The sequence below is a fragment of the Paramisgurnus dabryanus genome, chromosome 19, assembly GCF_030506205.2.
Source record: "Paramisgurnus dabryanus chromosome 19, PD_genome_1.1, whole genome shotgun sequence".
Taxonomy (NCBI): domain Eukaryota; kingdom Metazoa; phylum Chordata; class Actinopteri; order Cypriniformes; family Cobitidae; genus Paramisgurnus; species Paramisgurnus dabryanus.
In genome coordinates, this window is record NC_133355.1 from 12,576,434 (window position 1) to 12,594,759 (window position 18,326).

The 18,326-nt window shown below is 36.2% G+C and overlaps 1 protein-coding gene across 1 annotated transcript in view; it reads right to left on the reverse strand.

The window, feature by feature from the left end:
- Positions 1 to 17,020, reverse strand: part of cpne4b (copine IVb) — a 44,232-nt gene extending 27,212 nt beyond the window's left edge. The window contains exons 1-10 of the mRNA XM_065289689.1: positions 16,781 to 17,020; positions 13,489 to 13,673; positions 10,738 to 10,917; positions 10,384 to 10,455; positions 10,235 to 10,309; positions 9,708 to 9,791; positions 9,526 to 9,615; positions 4,818 to 4,916; positions 1,452 to 1,538; positions 1,234 to 1,293 (exon numbers count right to left, since the gene is read on the reverse strand). Of these exons, the coding sequence (XP_065145761.1) occupies positions 1,234 to 1,293; positions 1,452 to 1,538; positions 4,818 to 4,916; positions 9,526 to 9,615; positions 9,708 to 9,791; positions 10,235 to 10,309; positions 10,384 to 10,455; positions 10,738 to 10,917; positions 13,489 to 13,659 (918 nt within the window). The 5' untranslated portion in view covers positions 13,660 to 13,673; positions 16,781 to 17,020. The remainder of the gene's footprint in view (positions 1 to 1,233; positions 1,294 to 1,451; positions 1,539 to 4,817; positions 4,917 to 9,525; positions 9,616 to 9,707; positions 9,792 to 10,234; positions 10,310 to 10,383; positions 10,456 to 10,737; positions 10,918 to 13,488; positions 13,674 to 16,780) is intronic.
- Positions 17,021 to 18,326: the final 1,306 nt, after the last annotated feature.

Below are 18,326 nucleotides of genomic sequence, written 5' to 3' on the forward strand. Positions count from 1 at the left end.
TACAAAATAAAACATAGCGCTTTTCTAAGCGGATTTAAAAAGAGGAACTATATTGTATGGCGGAATAGCACTTTTGGGTGTACTTTAACTCGCCTGAAAAATCCGCTCCCCTTCTCCCTCTCATAATGGGAGAGGGAGGGTGTTACTGCGCCGAGTTGAAGTACTCCCAAAAGTGCTATTCCGCCATACAATATAGTTCCTTTTTTAAATCCGCTTAGAAAAGCGCTATGTTTTATTTTGTACCACCAAACTTGCTCGTATAACTACTCTTCTTAAATAGGAAAAACGTTGATGTGTTTGGTCACTTCTAACTTTGTTTGGTACCATTGAATGAATGGGGCTAAGCTAAATGCTATCGAAGTGTCGCAGTGTGCCCCAGCGCTTACGTGCACGCACTAAGATGATAGAGGGATGTTTCAACTATTCTTAGTTATGGTAATAACATATTTTAATATTGAAAATTAGTAGACTATTCCTTTAAGTCAGAATCTCAGATAATACACTAGTGTTGGGGACGAGACACCCTATGCCAAGACCGAGTCAAGACCAAGTCCGTTTGTTTTCAAAAGTCGAGTCCAAAGTCAAGACCAAGTCTTTGAGGAAGCAAGTCTGAGTCGAGACAGAGTCCTCTAGGAGTCGAGACAGAGTCGAGACCAAGTCCATAAAAACATGTCAGTTTTCATATTCATGATTTAATATCATCCCAGTTAATATTCAACAGTTAGGCCTCGGACTAAACTAGATTGGGAATTGTTTAGAGTAGCAGTCTTAATATGGACTATGCTTTTACTATCATTAAAAAAATCTGTACCACATGCATCATCTTCTGCCTATTTTTTTAGAGATAAATAAACGGCTCTGATGGCAGTATCTTTGCATTGCATCATGGGATGTCATTTTCAAATAATGCTTGTCAACATTGCATCTTATTATTATTGTTATGTGTTGTGTGTTTTTTTTAGATGAACATTAAAAAAATGAGTTGGTCTCGAGGACTCGGTCTGAAATTACGAGTCCTTCTCCTCCCACGGTGGTCCGAGATAGAGTCAAGACCGAGTCTTTGAAAGTACAAGTCCGAGACGAGAAAGCAGAAATCGGTCTACGAGACCGGACTCGATTACTACATAACTATAATACACACATTGAAATTTAGATCCTAAGATCCTTTATTGGCATTTACGATATCTGTTATTAGTAGTAGTATATTATAATATGCTTTCCAAAACCACTTACTGTAAACTGAATTTGGCAGCCTCCCATGATGTAATCCAGAAAAGAGTGCATCTTTATGACCTGAAACGGAGACAGAAAAATATTATGAAAACAGACAGTACCCGTGCTGGATGCTGATTGGTCAGTAGTCATGCTATATTCATGATACAGCACACCAAAGACATCGCCTTCTGAACCACAATCATAAAACGACCCCTAAAACATGTGCACTTCCTTACCTTGCACAAGGTTAGAATCACCATCCCAGAATTTCTGTAGTTTTTCTTCTTCAACTGGTACTTAGGATTGATGCATTCCCATTGTATCTGTCAGAAACAGAGACAGCAGCAACACTTTATCTCTGTCCCGAACTCCATTTAACAGCATGATGGATTGCGTGGGCTTGCAGGTCTTTTATCAAAGATCTGAGGATCTTGAGATAGATTAGCATAAGACGAAGATGCCCACAGCCTCAGAAGCACGCTGACAGATGAATGTCTAAATGACTCAGTAACACAGTGCCTGTAGTTGGGCTTTTCAGAGTGATTTGAGAGTGATTGAAGGTGCAGGCACGACATGTCAGTGTTGATATGTCACCTCCTGGCTTTAATACGGTATCAGTAAGCATTTTTTTTTAGATGGGTTTAATTGGAATGGGGATTTAAGAAAGATTGATGCAAGACAGTGCATATTAACAATGATGTTTCTCTCTCTCTGGGTTCACACATATAGACATTCACAGAAAATATATTATGCTGATATTGCAAAATAATATATACTACCAATCCATTCACAAGCTGTCAAGAATTAAAACATTGTGAATACATAGCAGGCTACGTTAATATTAAAACCATGCGGCACATTTAACTTGATACAAAATAACGTGCTGTAACGGTCGATGTCTTTTATAAATGCACTGAGAAGCGTCTGTTGAAGCCTCTCTGCTTTGCTCCTCTCTGGTCTCAAGAGACTGGTGGTGCATGTAAAGTTAATGGAATTTAAAGTCACTCAATGATTACTAATCAGAACTTCAATAGAGGAGCAACAGAATACAATGATGCATATTGTGCATTTTGAATAGTTAAGGTGTCTGTACATGTTTAGCTCAATTGGTAGCATTGTGTAAGGTACAGATAAAGGGAACACACATGCAGATCAAAAATGTATACATTGTCAGAAATTATTGTCAAATGTGGTCCCAAGCTGTCAAGCAGTACCTAGTAAGGTAATAATATGTACCATTTATAGGTACCATTCTTTGATCAATTTTTTATAAGTATGGGTCGAATGCATTAAAGGAATAGTCCATTTTCTTAAAAGAAAAATCCATATAATTTACTCACCACCATGTCATCCAAAATGTTGATGTCTTTCTTTGTTCAGTCGAGAAGAAATTATGTTTTTTGAGGAAAACATTGCAGGATTTTTCTCATTTTAATGGACTTTAATGGACAACAACACTTAACAGTTAACTCAACACGTAACAGTTTTTTTTTACGGAGTTTCAAAGGACTATAAACGATCCCAAACGAGGCATAAGGGTCTTATCTAGCGAAACGATTCTCATTTTTGACAAGAAAAATAACAAATATAAACTTTTAAACCACAATTTCTCGTCTAGATCCGGTCGTGAAAGCGTCAGCGTGACCTCACGCAATACGTCATGACGTCAAGAGGTCACAGAGGACGAACGCGAAACTCCGCCCCAGTGTTTACAAGTGTGTTGGAAGAGGACCGTTCCTACGTTGTTGTATGTGGAATGAACCAAAGTCTTTGTGTCAGTTTATTGTTTACAATGGTCCGCAAATGTGCGTTTTATATATGTAACACGTGACCTCCCTACGTCACTACGCATTTACGCTAGGTCGCGCTGGACCGGATCTAGACGAGAAATTGTGGTTTAAAAGTGTATATTTGTTATTTTTCGCTAGAAAAGACCCTTATGCCTCATTTGGGATCGTTTATAGTCCTTTGAAACTATAAACTGTGTTGAGTTAAGTGTTAATTGTTGGGCTCTATTAAAGTCTATTAAAATGAGAAAAATCCTGCAATGTTTTCCTCAAAAAACATAATTTCTTCTCGACTGAACAAAGAAAGACATCAACATTTTGGATGACATGGTGGTGAGTAAATTATCTGGATTTTTCTTTTAAGAAAATGCACTATTCCTTTAAGATAAAGAATAAAAGTGTCTTCCAAATGTACAGTATAATGCAAATGTATATGTGATGAAAGGTGGCAATGACTGAAAATAATTGATCATACAAAATAAAAATGCTAAAATATAATTTATAAAATAGTGTTTGAAGCAATAAATGCTTTGAAGGATGCACACACTGTCCATCAGTGGCACCACCATCAGCGTATGTTTTGTCTCCCTTGGGGTCTCATTGTGTTTTTATTACTGATGTTGTTGTAGAAATGGCTTTTCAAGTTAACCATGATTAATTTATTCCAGGGAAAACAAGATGGTTACGATAAAGTAATATGAAGAGTTTCGTTGCAAAACGACATAACTCTGTTTTTAACATTTTTGTCAAAACATGTTTATTATTATGTTATCATGTTATTATTTTTTTATGGTGCTACTTATCTGTATTTTTAAGTTATGAAGGTTTAAATCAAAACAAACCAACTGCAGTTGAATTGATATTAATTGGAATGCACAACCAAAAACGAGATCTCTGAAAAAAAAACAGAGTTATCTCGTTTTGCAACGAAACTCTTCATATTTAGCTGGTCACAGGTTTATGATCTATTTGCCTTTCACACATAAACTGTAAATTCCTCAAACCTACATCTGTGTTTACTTATTCAGTGGCCGAGAATACAGCACCGGTCTGTGTGTAACAACTGTGCATGTGACCCAATCGTTCATTTTTGCACTACAGTACTCAAATCTGTCAAAACATGACATGGTAGTCATCTACTTGACAGAGCAGCACACTACTTTCTTCTCTCTCTCTTTCTCTCTCTCTCTCTCTCTCTCTCTCTCTCTCTCTCTCTCTCTCTCTCTCTCTTCTATTTTGTCAGTTTCTTTTCACTTCTGCAGGTCATGGTGTGTCCGTACTGACAACAGATCTAGAGTCTTCATATGCAGCATTGAATGACAAACCTAGTCAAAAGTCGAAATATAAAGAGTGATATCTGTAATATATTTGAAAATCCATCAAACTGAATGGTCACTGTTTGTAAATTTCCACAAATCCTCAATGCATACATGTCTTATTGGACCATTTTTCATTTTTTGAAGTATGCATGCTTTTCCTCAACTCAGTGTATTCATAGCATTGCAAATGTTCTAATATTTTTGCCATTGCTCGCTAATTTAGATTTACTTATATTTCACTTATATGTTTATGGATCTCCCTCAACTAGTGCATTATAATGTATTGTTAATGCAATGTAACCTTACACAGGTGTATTCATTGTAAATGTATGTAAAACACAAGACATGTCATTTGAATAGGCAAAGAGCAAAGTAAAAAAAAAGAAAAATTGATTTTTTTTACTTTGACCAAAGTATTTTGGATTGCTGTGAGGCAAGAATCAAATATTTAGAAGCACAGTGTGTTTGTAGATGTGTGTGCACAACTCTACATTACCAGCTTCCCATCCATTGCTGACTTCATGTCTTTGAAGGTGGTTTGAAATTCCCCTATGAAGTCGTGTTTGCCATTAGAATCCCAGTCCCATACCGTACACTACAACAGGCAGAAAAATGAAAATGTCAGGCAATTATGAAAATGTCAGTGGTAATATATTTAAACTCATGCGCATTCAAACACAACATGGCATCACATCAGAAATAACAAACTGCATTGAGGGTTGAAAACGTAAATCAAGTAAACAGTGTCCAAACACCAAATGCTAAGGTTATAAACAACACCAGCGCAACCAAAATCAACTTGTCATATTCTACTTTTGAAAAATGTTATATATAAGATTTGTAAACTTGACAGACTAAATCTTAAAAATCTTTATTAGTTGTGAGCTAAATATCATACAATGCCACAGGTTGTTATTATAAAACGTATTACTTTGCCATATTGTGTTAGTTTAAAGATTTAATGCTCACATCTGTACACTGGTGTGTGTGTGTTTGTGAGTGTGTGTGTGAGTGTGTTTGTTGGGTGCAGGAAGGCTGTACACTGTAGCATTGTTGTTAATGAATCATTGATGTGACACATAAGCGGGTGGTAATCAAAATTTGAAGACAAATTTAATTATTAATACAGAGATGCTGTGGTTGACTTTTCAGAGGAACCAGCAATAACTCATCTCAAACGCACACCTTCTCTTTGCACAGTTTGGAAACATTCCCAGATGCTCTGCATTGCAAACATATATTTGAGTTGTTAAACTCTATCTGCATAGAAAACATACAAACATTACACTATGCAGAATGAATGATTAATAAATTAAACTTTCAATGCATGAAAATAACAAATAAACTGTGTGTTACTTTATTCTGTTCTTCTAAGCGAACTTTATAGCATAATTTTAAAATTGGATTGTACAAGCATCAGAGTTTAGGGTTCAAATATTAATATTATGATCATTCATATAGTAATAACTAATAAGTTCAGCTAAATTATCAGCATAATAGTATGAATGAATTGTTAAAAAAGTGCACTTCAGAATTTAGCTTTAAAAACAATGTATTCAGACTGGAATTGACATGGAGATTGTTTAAGAGCTGATGCGTTATTACAGCATGATTTAAGAATGATTAAAACAGCATCTTGCATGCCTTTAATTTGTCCTTTAATGCATGGAAGTTGGTTAATGTTGCAAATTTTAATAAATGATGTAACAGTGCAGAAACTTTATTAAGAAAAAAATATTTCTTCTTGACTTTACATCATAAACCTCTTAAACGTTTTACTCTCAACATCCTTATTTCCATTTTTATTCATGTAGCAGACACTTTTATCTAAATGAGAGAGCATTCTAAGTCTGAAAATAAAGATTTTCAGATTTTGAATTTTGCATGTCTCAGTCAGATTCTATGTATCTGTATTGATGTATTGATATATCAATACCTATACATCAATTTGTATATATTGATATATCTCACTGATTCAACTGTAGTCGTTCTGACTCGAAAAGCCTATAAATCTGAATTCACTATGTGTTTCATTGCAGAGATGTTGCTGTCCCCTCTGCTGAGTAACAAAATCATGAATATTAAACAACACAGTTCATGTTTATTCAGGGACACAACACCCAAAATAACTTTTTCCCATCTGTCTGACAATAAATGCCCTTGAGTGCTCAACAAAATGTCACAGATATATGCTACACAAGTATGGAGCAATTAACAATAAAAAATTTCCTTGCAGATTCAGTCACTTAACATAACTGCCACAAGCTTAATTTAATATGGCATCTTCCCAAGCACTATAGATTTAGTTAATTTGCGGTAAATGGAGGTTATTTTCAAGTAAAAGCTGAGTGCAGCAAAGATAAAATGCCAACGTGGTGCTGATGAAAGAACTCAGCTCATTAAACTAAATACTTTAAGATATTACCTCCTAATTTTGCTTTTTCGTTGTTTCTTTTACGCTTGCTATATTTTACTTTCTCGAATGCATACAATGCAAGAGAATGTCAAAATTAAAATAGCTTTACTTTGAAATAGCTTTGTGCAGAATTGAATGGGTTCTCAGTATAGTACAATACAGATTAAATGCTATTAAATGTAAATGAAAGAATGAGATTATTACAATACAGCACTTTAATCTACTTCTGCATTGCATACCAATGAGTATCTTACCTGCTGCAATGCTGAAATATGTTTGTGTGAGGGTGACAAAAAGAGAAAGAGTCCTGCAATCGTGAGAGTTTTGTGAACAGAGTAAATAAGCTAACGTACACATAAACTGCGCTTTCAATGGACTAAACGCACATAAACATCCTTAAAAATTCCTGAAATATTAATAGATTTGATTTGAAAGTTGGCTATAACTGCAGGCTTATGAATCAGGAACAAAACCTCCCAGTTGTTATTCTTTGTTATACCACGGTGCTGTTGAATGCTTTATTCTGATTGGTTGAGAAATGAGTATGCAATATTTTTTGATAAATGCACACCTGACTCATCAAATGTCTTAAAATACCAGAGTCTGTGGTAACCATAGTATAAGCAGAATAATTGACTCCGGTACATTGAATTATTTGAAAATTATTTTCTCGTCATGTCAAAATATGAGTTCGGCGCATCATGTTAACATATGTGCATCACGCGTAATGTCAAAATACGTGTCTGCTGCCCTGCACCAGAGGTCAAGTGGTGCAAACTAAGTGCTCTTCTGCCATGCAATATAGTTCTCATTTTTCATCCAATTAAATCGCTTTATTTTATTTTGTCCCCCCATACTTACCCGTGTAACTACTCATCAAGTCTTTAAATAGGGAAAACATGGAAGTGTTTGGTGGCTTCTAAATTTCATCCCTGTTTGGATCCTATGGAATGAATGGGGCTAGGCTAAATTCTAACACATTCACGACGCACTGTACAAAGATGAAATGCATTGAAAAAAAATATGTATTAATATGCCTAAGTTAAGGTAAGAACATAGTAAAATATTGAAAAACGGTGGTGTTTTTTCTTTAAGTGAGTGTCTTGCGAGTATTATGTGAACGTGAGCGTCTCTTTTATCATAAACCCTTTCGACAAGTTTCTTGACATGATGCACATAGGTTCACATGACACACCGAACACATATTTTGACATGACGAGCCACACGTGTCATACTCCGAACATATATTTTAAATCCCTCCCCTCGGAAGAAAAGTCGCCGACCGGCACTGATCTATACCCTTAAAAATAAAGCCTTTTGATGCCAATACCATAGAAGAATCATTTTTGGCTGTATAGTTCCAAAAGAACCTTTAACATTGATAAAACCTTTCTGTTCCCGCTACAGCGAGGATAAAAGGTAAACAAGTCTTCAAACGGTATGTAAAATTATGTCAAACAGAAGATGAGAGTTATAAATGTGCACAAACAGCAGGTGGTGGTTCACCAATAGTGATTCTTCAATGGCATCTCTGAAAATAACCCTTTACAGCACCTTTATTTTTATATGCAGTAATTTTATATGCAGGTCACGTCTTCCCAAAAGTATTTCATGTCAACATCTTTAATTAACACCCAAGAAGTTGAGAAAAAGAGAATTTACGTCACAATACATCAGTGAATTCAACTGCTAGTTATTCAGACTCCAACAGACACCTTCAAATATCAACAAAGATATTTTAGTCTATTCTCTCTTTCTGGATCCACTTGTATGATAGCTAAAAGAGTTCCCTGCTCTTCCTAAGGTTTCTTATTTTAACATTAACATTTTTTAAACTAAGAGATATGAGGTACCATCTGTGACTCTCGGCTGTTCAGAACCAGAATATGTGGGCCAGTATGGACTAAAAGCCAATAACATCAATTTCTGGCCTCGGTTCCACCATGTCTGGTCCTCTCAGCAAACTGTCAGGTCCCTCTGAACAGCCAGGCTCCATTTACACACTCAGTAATTAGCTCACTATGAGAGATGCCAGCTACAATGGTGAGGCAGAATGAAAACGACTAGCATTAAATAAATCTGCCAAGCTGATTCTCATCTGATGTAACCAAATGGTCATGCTGGGACCAGAAAAAAGAGTAAAAATGCCATTCTGACATTAAAGACTTGTATGAAGTGTTTGGATATTGCCACAGTAGTGCCTTTCAATCATACTGTATGATCAACTGTCTCATAAACATCTCAAAAGCATGGCTAATCTTCATATCAGTAAGCCAATGCTTAGATTATTGATTTATTAAATTATTAGGTAATTATGCAATGCCATTTACTTTAGCATTTAAATACTGTAGCATACTGTTATATGTAAGTATCACAAAACAATGGGCTGCAACACACACCCAAACACACACACACACACACACACACATATAAAAATGGTCTGTTTTTTATCACAGTGGGGACTTTCCATAAAAGTAATGGTTTTTATAACTGTAATCTATCCTCTAACGATACCCTTAAACCAAACAAAACTTTATGCATTAAAAAAAACAATTCTGTACGTTTAATAAGCTTGTTTACCTGTGGGGACCTCAATTTGGGTCCCCATGAGTTGTGCATTCAGGTTAAAGTCCCCACTGGGATACAAAAACACATATACACACAAATTGGTGTTAAAACGTCTGGAACGTAGTTTTCGAGTGAAACAGGATTTACAAAAAAATTAATAATCCAAGATCCCGCACATAGCATGAAAAGCTGAACATGCAAAGGGAAAAATCTTTCGTACCCTTAGCTCTCGCTCATGGTCTCCACTGCAGAGTGTGTTTAAAGAAACTTTGAATGATTTCCAGACAGGACTGAGATTGTTCATTATGGTCTGTTCAACAGAAAAATATTAGGATGAGTTAATGCAGGTCCATTATGTTAAATGTATATGGATTCATGCAGTAACACGTGTAGGTAACTCACCTCTGTTCTGTGCACCAGTGATGCTGTCCCATCATCATTTACTCTGAAGATTTCCAGAAATGGATCAGACTTGCTAAAAAAGTCCTAAACATCGGACACAAACAATAAACAATATATACATTAATGTGCGCTCTCTTATCAGATACAGGCACATCTGCATATGGAATATGTCCTGACTTCCTCCCATTTCCAGGACTTCTACTAAACCATCAATTTAATATTTGTTATTTAAGCAGTCGTCTTTGTATCGGGACTCATTGTTCATTAAAAGATAAGCATGCAGTATTTTGCTGCATCTAAAGCAGTACATGATCCATCTGGTGCATTTAGATTTTTGTTATAATAGCTTATAGATTCAGGAGAAGCCAAAATCATAAAAAAGCAATGGACCGAAGATCATGTTCAACAGCTGTCGAAAAACAAGTTATGAGAGATAAGTTTGTTTGTGTGTTCCTAGTGTTATCAGATGTTTTCCCCAAACAATAATGTTGAAAGGTGCCTGCTGAGCAATTACTGAGATGTCAGACCTTGTCATCCAGTTTCCTGGCGCTGAACGCTAACTCCACGTAGTCATCATTCCCGGACAACTCTTCTGCTGTGACCTGAAAAGAGTTCATCGCTCACGTTATGTGGAAAAGAGTAAATTTTTATTGGAAAGTGCGATGTGTGTTCTTACTGTAATAGATGATTTTCCAGCTGTGTTTCCTTGCTTCAGTAAAGCTTTAGAGAGTTTTCTCTGCGATACAATCTGTGAAGGAAAAAGGAGAACATAAGGTGCAGCGAAACTCATGCACACTAACTCTCAAGTTTGATAATTTTCCTTTAGTCTTGTCTCGTAGTCGTGTTTTATTACAGGCTAGATGAAAAGAGTTTTCCGTGCTTTTACCCACATGGCACCCTCCTGCTCTTTTGAGCACTTTGGTAGCCGTCTGAATACCCACAAACCTTCTCCACCCTCTCACGCTCTCATTCCACATGTACGCTTTCATCTTCCGTTAAGTGTGCACTCTGCACTTTTCCGTGCAATCACCTGTCCGAGCGTGCACTCCATGGCACCCAGGAAGTCTGCGTCTTTGAGTCCATTGTGGTTGCTGCTGATGTCATGCAGCTCAAAGCGGAGCCGCTGCACTTCCTCGAAGTAGTAATCCACAGTGAAGACTTTGGAGAAAACCGGAACGATGCTGCTGCGAATCACTTCCGTACGGTCCACCTGCAACCGATCCAGAGATGGAAAATGTCAATTTTCCCCACAGACTCATGATTCACCAGATTTGGGTGAGAAGCTCTTTATGAAATTACACCTCTCAGTACAGTCCTATGCGATTTACAAGCTGATGGTTTGAATGATTGAAAGGATTTTCTTCAATCCAGTTCATACAGCGAATTGATTCAGTTCACATTCCAAATCAATTTCAATGGTCCTTACAGGGACACAGCCAACTCAACTAAAGAGAGATGAGATTGAGCACTTGAAGTGCAAATTGCATTTGCTGCAAGTGTCAGGTTATTAGTGGCAGTAGCAAACCTCCTAAAATAACACAAAGTGAATTTCAAAAGCTTGTTGGAGAAATATCCTGGTCATATTTATATCTCAAAATCAAATGTGGTATGAATAAAATGAACCATCTTGTATATCACAATTTTTGTATTGTGACATTATTTTCTTAATGTAATGTCACAGCTAAAAACTTAAAGGGGACATTTCCCAATACTTTTTCAAGATGTCAAATGAATCTTTGGTGTCCCAGAAGTTCTAGCTCAAAATACCATATAGATAATTTATTATAGTATGGTAAAATTGCCACTTTGTAGGTGTGAGCAAAAATGTGCTGTTTTGGGTGTGTCCTTTAAAATGCAAATGAGCTGATCTCTGCACTAATTGACAGTGTCATGGTTGAATAGTGCAGATTAAGGGGCGGTATTATCCCCTTCTGACATCACAAGGGGAGCCAAATTTCAATTACCTATTTTTTTCACATGCTTGCAGAGAATGGTTTACAAAAAAATAAATTACTGGGTTGATCTTTTACACATTTTCTAGGTTGATAGAATCACTGGGGACCCAATTATAGCACTTAAACATGGAAAAAGTCTGATTTTCATGATATGTCCCCAATTTTATGGTCCTAAAAGACTTTTATTTTGCAATTTTAGTGTGAAATATATCCAGGGGATTTCCTAAACTGGTTTTGTGATTTACATTTGGGGTTTTAAAGGGCAGCTATGGATTTACGTTTGTACATTTCCTTTGGTGAGTAAGTGTGTATTAGTACATGTTAACGATATGCAAAATGTACAAAACCTCAAAGTAAACGATGACGAGAGTTATCGTGTCCAGCATAAATCTCTTTTCTTGGATGGATTGTAGGCAACAGTCTACATCCTGGGATTGATGATGTAGACAAGACCGACATTATCCCACTTCAGACTTTTGACTTTTATAGTTATCTTCTATTAGCACAGCATTGGGAGCGTATCTTTCAAACATGGTAAGGAGCGTCACATTTCTGGCTGACGTCAGAGGTATTCAGACCAATCACAACGTACAGATCAGCTGGCCAATTAGCGACATAACATTGTTTACAAAATCAGTGCGTTTCAGGAAGAGTGTGAAATCTGGAGCTACAAAAATGCACGGTACACTCTAAAAAACAAACGGTGCTATATAGCACCAAAACAGTTGCTTTGGATCGTAACGATAGAAGAACCATTTTTAGTGCCATATAGCACCGGTGAAGAACCAGTGAAGCACCAGTGAAGCACCAGTGAAGCACCAGTGAAGCACCAGTGTAGAACCATATAGTGCTATGTAGAACCATATGTGGTGCTATATGGCCCCTATATGGTTCTACACTGGTGCTTCACTGGTGCTTCACTGGTTCTTCACCGGTGCTATATGGCACTAAAATGGTTCTTCTATCGTTACGATCCAAAGCAATTGTTTTGGTGCTATATAGCAACGTTTGTTTTTTTAGAGTGTATATGGAAAATAAGGTGTTTTTTGAACCATAAACCACGCAAACACATTGCATTGTGCCAAATATACAAAATATTGTTGTTTTTAGCAATAAAATAGGTGCACTTCAAGCACATCACAAACACAGCTTTTAGATTTAGTGCTTAATGCAGTTGGGGTTCATATGGCACAGTCTTATTAATTATGGATTAAATCCTTAACTGTGTTAAAGAAAACCACACATGTCAGAGACAGCTGTTTTGAGCTCAAACTGAAAGCTTTTTACAGACAGCTACCACAAACTATCAGGCCATTTGAAACCACTGAGTTACTTCAGCTACATACTTGAGTAAAGCTTCTATAGTCTTTGGTTTTGTTGGTCTAAAACAAGACAGCAGGACAGTCGTTTTGGTCTGACGGAGCTGTTTTACATTACTTTCACATCACAGCACAAAGTACATAGCACACGGCACAGCCTCTGAACCCTAATCAACCCTAAACAGCCACACACACGCACGCACGCACGCACGCACACACACACACACACACATTATGGTTTCCATGTTTTGTGGGGACATTCCGTAGACTTAATGCATTTTATACCATACAAACTGTATATTCTATTCCCCTAATCCCCTTACCTACCCCATTCCCTAACCATCACAGATTTTTCTAAAAATCATACATTTTTGTACGATTCACTTTTTACAAATGTGTACGAATTAGCCAATTCCTGATAGATCAGGTTGAAAAAAATACAATTCTGTCTGCCTTAGAGAACATAAACACGCACACAATATAGCCTACTGTTGAAGTAATACACACCTCAAACCATTGTCCATGGGACTGCATCTTGAGGACTACGCATGGATCAGGCTTGGACAGAGCATCCCTGTCAGATATTCCTTTACAGGCCACGCGCAGCTCCACTTTTGTTAGACATGGGCTGTTGAAGAGGCCCAATGTGGTGGCAGCTGACTCGTAGATGTTACTCATTTTGATTGTTCAAGCTGTAATAGAAAAGTATGTTTTAAAACATTAGTGCTTTATGAATGTTTATTTCCATATAGTTATTTATGTCTAGCGATTTGTTTATTATTATTTATTTTATCTCCTTTTTATATTTAATTATTTAATTTTTATTATTATTATTATTATTATTATTATCATTATCATTATTACAATATTATTATTATTATTATTATTATTATTTTGTTGTTGCCTTCATATTGCTTGTATAATTCGGGATGGGAGGGTTTTAAAAGGGGTTTATAATGAAACAATTTGTGATCTCTTATTTTTCATTGAATGTGTAACTATGTACAGTCTTGTTAAATTCTAATAAAAAAGATTTAAAATAAAACATTAGTGCTTTATGACAATTATTCGTAAATGTATGGAAATGTTGTATAATTATTTTGTGTATAGTTCTGTCAAATAAATAAACTTATGAAAAATCATGAAAAATCACCCAAAAGTTACTTGTCTTCATGCCATCCTAGTTAAACAAATATTTATATTAAAATGCAATCATGTTATCTTCTTATAGAGGGCTCAACATACAGAAAAGGTCCAAAAAGCACACACATCCATCATAAAAATAATCCAAATGATTCAATATTCATTTCATTCAAAGTAAAGAAGGCATGGATAATTGACCATAAATGAGTTGTTTTACCTGATCTGGTCATTAAAATGAATTGTGGTGACAGAAAGGAAATATTCTAACACTATAAAATATTTAAAATTAAAACCATTTCATTCATTTTATGGCTGACACATTTTTTTTACAGTGCAGTCTCTGGAGGAATGCAGTCATTATAATAATTGAATTCATTATGCTATGCTTTTGAATGGACAAGTTTTAAGTTCACGTGTGTTGATTAAAAAATGAAACGGGTGACTTGTTAAGTCAGAGACACTGATAACGTTGTCTTATAATGAAATTGCCCTTCACTCCTGCACTGTGTCGTGAGAGCTCCGCGCAGTCCCGGTGGGAGAGCATCCCTGACCCGAATATTCTGCCTGCAACCATACAACAGATAATGTCTCTCTCCCCTTTTCTCTCTCCCTCCCTCCCTCCCTCCCCCTCTCTGTTATTAAATTATTCATGGCCAGTGCTTCTTTTGAGTGCCACATTTTTATTATCATTATTGTTATTTTTAGATAAAAGAGGGCGACGTGCCGTTACGGTCCAGTGAAACACTTCACAGCCTCTTAGCCCTACAAAGTCTACGTGGCTTTTACTCCAACTGGCAAACCCCTAGCAGTTTTAACAGTAAGCAATCGCACTTTGATGCGTAAGCCTATTTTTAAAGCACCTGGTCCCTCTTGCTCGCTTGCAGAGATTAATTGATGTGGCTGCGCGTGAATAGAACTGTGCAGGTGTTCGTGCCTGGCGCGCGCACTCCCGCGTATTGCCTTTGCATTTATTAAAATAAATCTGGAAAGGGGGAAGAATCCCGCATACATGCCAGGGATAGTAGCGCACACCTAAATATTTAAAATAAACCAGGAGATGATTTTGTACCTGACGTGGCATTTTGCGACTGGATAGGCTATGTCCCGCTTTTTACTCGGCTATTTGCCAGGTAAATAGGCAAACTAGACATGTAATATTGATTCGTAAATATTTTATACGTTTGTTTCTATCCAATTTAAACATGGGGAAGAGTAAGGCTATATAACCGGATGAGTAGTGTGTTGTCGGTTATTGTCGGGGAATAACGGACCTTGGAATGATCGCAACTTACCAATCATAACCAAACAAACACTAATGTTCCCCTAATGATCGCGAAAAGGTAAAGGGAACGTTATATTTAAACAAAAAAAACTTTCCTGGATAACCAGCAGGGAGCGTTAGGCTGCGTGTTCTGGGAACGTATTGGAAACCAAGCACTAATATAAGAAGGTTCTGGGAACCAAACATTGTTAGCTGGGAAGTTTTCCAGATAACTGTTTAATAACAACGAATAAAGGACACATGTGTGCCTTCCCTTACAAAAATTAACCATGGTTTTACTACAGTAAAAAAAAAAAAAATTGGTTTTGACAACCATGGTTAGTGTAGTAAAATCATGATTTTGCTGATAGTAATCAATACACCAAAAAACTACACTTTAACCACAATAAAACCCTGGTACATTTTCGTAAGGGTTCTGTTGGACAGGAACAATTGCCCCAAATTTACAAGCTGTAATGTGTGGTATCATACGTATGCCTACACAAATTAGTGCTAAATATCACTAAAAGCTCGTAATCACAGGGGAACTATTTTTAGTGCTATATAGCACCTATAAAGCACCTATGAAGAACCATCTGGGGGTGATATAGCACCACTAGAGCACCAGATATGGTTCTATATATCACAATATGGTACACAGATGCTTCACTACATAGGTGCTAGCACTAAAATAGTTCCCCTATGATTACGACCAAGGAACCACTTTTAGTGCTATTTAGCACTGTTTGTTTTTAGAGTATATGCAGATTTACAATACGCAAATGTAAACTTACAATCTATATTTTTAAGTTGATAACCTTGTCATTTGTCTTCTGAAGTCTAGGCTTTTTATTGAAGGTACGAATGAATCTGAATGAATCTGACAAGACATCGATCAATCAAAGGCTTGCAAAGGCTGATCAAAACTTCTAAGAGATGACAATAAACAGTAAGTGCAAGTGCCCAATTTATGAATGAAAACAAGTCATCCTCTTGTAAGCCTGTGGTTGCCAATTCGTTTATAGCCTACATGTGATAGCTCTCAATCTGTTAAAACAAATGAATAAATAATCAGAAGCTCCATAGAAAGAAGATTTATGGTCAAACCTGCCAACAGTGCGTGCAGGTGCAAACCTTAATAAAAAAATCTATTGCGTGTCCTAACTACACTTACTGCCCAAACACTATCGACAGAGTAATATTTGTTATATATAGAAATAAAATGTAAAGAAATGAATGTGTATGTGCATAGCCTAATTAACAACCACGTATCCATTAAGTTCGTTAAATGCGTAACATTTCACCTAGTTCACATCTGAACTAAAAAAAATCATTATAACAATATGAATTATTGCTTTGAGCTTTATTTTTTTCTATTAAATGCACAAAACTTACCCACTGCTTCAATATGAGAACAAATCCTAAGCCAGAAAAGTTCTTCAGTTTTAAGATCGTGATGAGTGCAGTTTGCGCATTGAACTCATTCTCCATCCAATGAGACCGATGCCATGACCCGGATCTCTAGGGTGATAAAAACAGCTCCATCGGGTTCAGCGTAAAGGTCCGACCCTCAGTCTCCTCTCTCAGCATAAGAGCAGGACAGGCGAGCGCACTTCAGTTAACTTGACTGTTTAATCCCCCTGATAAAGCTGGCGAGTAAGTGCAGTGTACTAGCACATCGTAGTGTACGTCTGCCCTCTGGCGGTTAGTAATATAACTTACAATTAATGTGAGAGCCAATCAAACATGAGTTTAGAAAAAGATTGACATGAAATTGATGTAGATGAGTGTAACTTAACAGTTCAAAGCTTTTATTTTTTCCTCTTCTCTTTATTCATTCTTTCTTTAACGTTGCGAGGGGTGTGGCTTTGGGGGCTTAAATTATGTTTTGTCAAAATCCCCTGAACTTTTGAAGTTTGTTAATGTTTTAGTTCACAAATGTAATAGATTTTATTATTATTATTACTACTTATAATTAGTTTTTCTTGTACACAAATTCCGTCTGTTTGCGGTATATCAACTCTTATTTTTACGCGTGATTTAAGCAGATGTGAAGCTCGTCGTATGTTTTAGTATAATATCTGTACCTGCCTGAAGGTGGCGCTGTTGATAACACACACACACAGTCAATGAACATCTTCTTTCATCAGCCAATAATATTAACACTTTTTATATTATTTACTTGGATCACAATTCAAAATATTGTATTCAGTGTATTGTTAATCTTTTTATTTTACTCAGCAAATTATTTATTCACAAATGAAAATTCCTGGAAAAGAATCCCCTTTTGTCAATATTTCTGGGTGATTATAAAATGCTTACGTTTTGCCTTTGAAGGGGATTAAAAAACAAAGATTTTTAACCTCTTATAATTCCCCTCTTTCCTTCAAGTTTTGATTACTGTTTGTTATGGTTACAAATCAGTACATAATACAATTTTGTAAACAATTTTGATCAATAAAAAAATAACTGTTCTGCCAAACAACTCATAATTAGTTAGCCTGGCAACAGAATATAGAGAAAATGCAAAGAAGTAGGAATGCAAAGGTATAATTGACACAAAAAGGGTTGATCAACAAGGAAAAAGACAGGTAGACGTGAGGGAATAAAAAAAAAATTATGGACACTGAAGCACTGATTTTTTTCATATTCGCTGTGTTGGTGGGGTCGTGTTCTTAGGGGGCTAACCCCATCATCACATCTGACCCATGACGAGGTTTTTATTAGCCCTGTTTAAAGCTTTGGTGTAATTTAGAATAATATTTCTCTTTTTTCCATTTCTGTTATGCTTTATTTTTCTTCCTTTCCTTATTTCTTTCTTATTTTTGCCATAATTCATATTTCTTTCTTTTTTATTTTTATTTGTATATTTTTCTTTATACCTATCCTATCGTTGAGTAAAGCTACACTATTATACACTAACATCACGGTTATCTGAATT